Consider the following 3,233-nt stretch of genomic DNA (forward strand, 5'->3'; position numbering starts at 1 on the left):
AGTGACAGTAATGTATTCAGTTTTCCATTAGAAAATTTTAATGAATCAAACATTGTGATTTATGGTGTAACTAATCTTTAGCCTTCAAGGTTGAAGGTAGTAGTTGGTAAACAATTACTTGATTGAGTAAACTAATCTGGTCCGGTTCCAAACTTCCAAACTAGTACCCGTTCCGTTTAACTATGTTAGACGTATCTTGACTTTTCACAATTATCCCGACCAAAATAATTTCTCTTCTCTAGTAGTAAAAAAATGAAACTTGAAAGGTAACAAAATCTGACGGATCGCCGTCCGAGGAACAAGTCAAAAACATCCATCCACCCCTTGTCACCATCACCATCCTCATACCATATAATAATAATATCTCCAACATTACTCTCTCTCTTTCTCTTCAACTCAAGATCCATGGCTTACAGTGATCCTAGCCAGAAGATAGACTATGTGTTTAAAGTGGTGCTCATTGGAGACTCAGCTGTCGGTAAGTCACAGATACTTGCTCGGTTCGCTAGGAATGAGTTCAGTTTGGATTCCAAAGCCACTATTGGTGTTGAGTTCCAGACAAGAACTCTTGTTATCCAGCACAAGTCTGTTAAAACTCAGATCTGGGACACTGCCGGCCAAGAACGGTATTCAACTTTTACATCTTCATTTTATTTCGGTTTAGTTTGTTTGTGATGTTGATCTTTTGATATCTGGGTTTATATATGCTTGATCCGGTAGTGTTGTAGAACTCGCTAGGCGTTGATCGGGTGGTGGGGGACCGGCGATTAATCGAGATTGGAATTTATATGTTATTTTTCAAATATACATGTGTATATACCAACTTTTATGTATAAAATATTCAATTATGACCGATTTTGACCAAATAGCGACTAATTGGCGACTAGACAATGGGGTACAGAATAACGATTGATTAATTGGTCGGTAGGCGCAATTTTCACAACCATAGTGTTAGGTGCTTCGTGGTGTGCGTATCATGTACATGAGGCACAAGTCTATGAATAAGCTTTATTTACAACCAGAAACTGCTACATAGAATCCTATTTATTTAGTAAACCTTTCATAGGTTTCACATATGAACCTCCTACGGACCGTACTTTTGACCTAGAGCACATGAGGCACGTCTTCGTTCTCCTTTATGTGGTTTCCTCAGCCCCTCGCGCATTTTTCTTTTCAAAATCGAGTTTGTTGATTGCTAGGTTTTTGTGTGATGGATTGGGGAGTCTTTGGAAAATCTACCAACTCTTCTGATTGAATCTTGAGATTTCTAGTCGGATTTTTCGCTGTTCTGGATTAATCAGTTTTTTTATTTTTGACCTAAGTATTTGTGTGCTATTGATACAACAATTGTTGTATTGGGTGGGCCCCTGGTTGGTTTATCGCCTGTTGTGTAAACAAGACTGATTTTCCTTTCTTGCCTGTGATCTGATTTATTGTGATTTATGGATTGTTGAAGGCGGGTTGGTTGTGAGGGTTTAAAACCTATTCTAATATCATCTTTTTTGTGTTTTTCAATGTGTGTATGTATATATTTCATAAAGATGATGATGGTCTATTTGTCTTTTGATCACTCTACTATAGTACCAACTATGGTCTGAGCTTGGCTTGCTTAGCTTATTCGAGCTCAGCTCGTTTTGAGCTCTATTTCTAAAGATCGAACTAGCCTCTTGCGTAGTTTTCAAGTTTGAGCTTTGGCCTGAATTATTTCAATCAATCAATCAATCATACCCAGTAGAATCCCACCGACAGCAAAGCTATAAGTAGGGTCTGGGAAGGGTGGGATGTAGGCACACCGTACCTCTATCCAAAGGAATAAAGAGGTGGCTTCCAGAGAGACCCTCGGCTCTAAGTACATGTGTATGAAGCAAAATAAAGGAAATCAAAGTTTAACAGCTATATAAAAACTACTGCTAATTATAATAATATTAATAATAAGATCACAGTTTAACAGCTATATAAAAGCTAATAATAATTATAATAATAATAATAATATATGTAAGGGAAATACCATTATGGTATGTGACCTAAATAAGTTAAGTCTAAGCCCTAAGGTATTCAATTCTCTCTAAAAATCCTTAACTTTAATTCTACTTCTCCACGAATTCCTTTGGCCTGAATTATTTATTAATTATTATTTATTTTATTATTTTTTGTAAAAAATGATATACTTATAATTAATTTACACACACTTTTTACCTGATATATGATATGATAGTTTAAATAAGTATGTTCATCATTCATAGCCAATCTTGTTGCAACATGTGAAATCGTCTTATGTAAATCAATCATGTAGTCATTGAGATCAAGATTCTCTAGTAGACAAAAACCTCTAACGAACGCATAATTACAAAGGAATGGAATTGAGTTCTATTCTGGTACGTGATTGAACAACCGTCATTTTGTACTAAATCTTAATTTTGTTGATGAACAGGTACAGAGCAGTGACAAGTGCATACTACCGGGGTGCAGTAGGTGCCATGTTGGTCTATGACATAACCAAACGCCAAACGTTTGACCATATTCCAAGGTGGCTAGAAGAGCTACGCAACCACGCAGACAAAAACATTGTCATTATTCTAATTGGAAACAAATGTGATCTTGAAGACGCACGCGCGGTCCCCACAGAGGACGCCAAGGAGTTTGCTGAAAAGGAAGGACTATTCTTTCTAGAAACATCCGCACTCGAGTCAACAAACGTAGAGGATGCATTCTTGACCGTTTTGACCGAGATTTTCAGAATAGTCAACAAGAAGAGTTTGACCGCAGACGAGGAACAAAATGGCAACCCGGGTTCGTTGGCTGGGAAGAAGATTATTGTCCCGGGTCCTGCACAAGTTATTCCAGAAAAGAAAATGTGTTGTTCTTAGGAATCATATTTTGGATATAAGAATATCTTATTGTTATGAAGAAAATTTATTTTGTTTTGTTTGTGGGTGGTGGTGGTGGTGATATTTTTGTGCAAATTCTTTGAGATTGATGTATGGCTTGATTGCAGAGAAGGCGCCATGAATGATGATGATGATACTTTATAATTTTGTTATTATCTAGATGTTTGTTTTATTATTGATGGGCGTATGTATATTGCTAGGCCTGCAAATGAGTCAAATTAAACCGGACAAGACCTTGTTTGTATTTGTCCGCTAAGCTTTTGCTAGACAAACGAACAGTTTATGAACAATTTATCAAACAAAATTTCATGTCTGTGTTCGTTTGTTAAGGAATAAAGCTTGTTT

General features: G+C 36.6%; 1 protein-coding gene across 1 annotated transcript; it reads left to right on the forward strand.

Moving 5' to 3' along the window:
* Positions 1-361: 361 nt before the first annotated feature.
* Positions 362-2,882, forward strand: LOC143634234 (ras-related protein Rab11D). The gene is made up of 2 exons (XM_077102377.1): positions 362-626; positions 2,432-2,882. The coding sequence occupies exons 1-2, from the start codon at positions 406-408 to the stop codon at positions 2,865-2,867; spliced, it is 657 nt and encodes a 218-aa protein (XP_076958492.1). The 5' UTR covers positions 362-405; the 3' UTR covers positions 2,868-2,882.
* Positions 2,883-3,233: the final 351 nt, after the last annotated feature.

Source organism: Bidens hawaiensis, unplaced genomic scaffold (genome assembly GCF_021521415.1).
Source record: "Bidens hawaiensis isolate Kalapana, Puna unplaced genomic scaffold, B.hawaiensis_p1.1 tig00007035_1, whole genome shotgun sequence".
Lineage (NCBI taxonomy): Eukaryota > Viridiplantae > Streptophyta > Magnoliopsida > Asterales > Asteraceae > Bidens > Bidens hawaiensis.

Excerpts from the sequence above, each read along its gene's own strand:
- LOC143634234 (XM_077102377.1), top strand. The coding sequence starts at position 406 with ATGGCTTACAGTGATCCTAGCCAGAAGATAGACTATGTGTTTAAAGTG. Across the intron at positions 627-2,431 it reads GACACTGCCGGCCAAGAACG|GTACAGAGCAGTGACAAGTG; the intron begins GTATTCAACTTT and ends GTTGATGAACAG.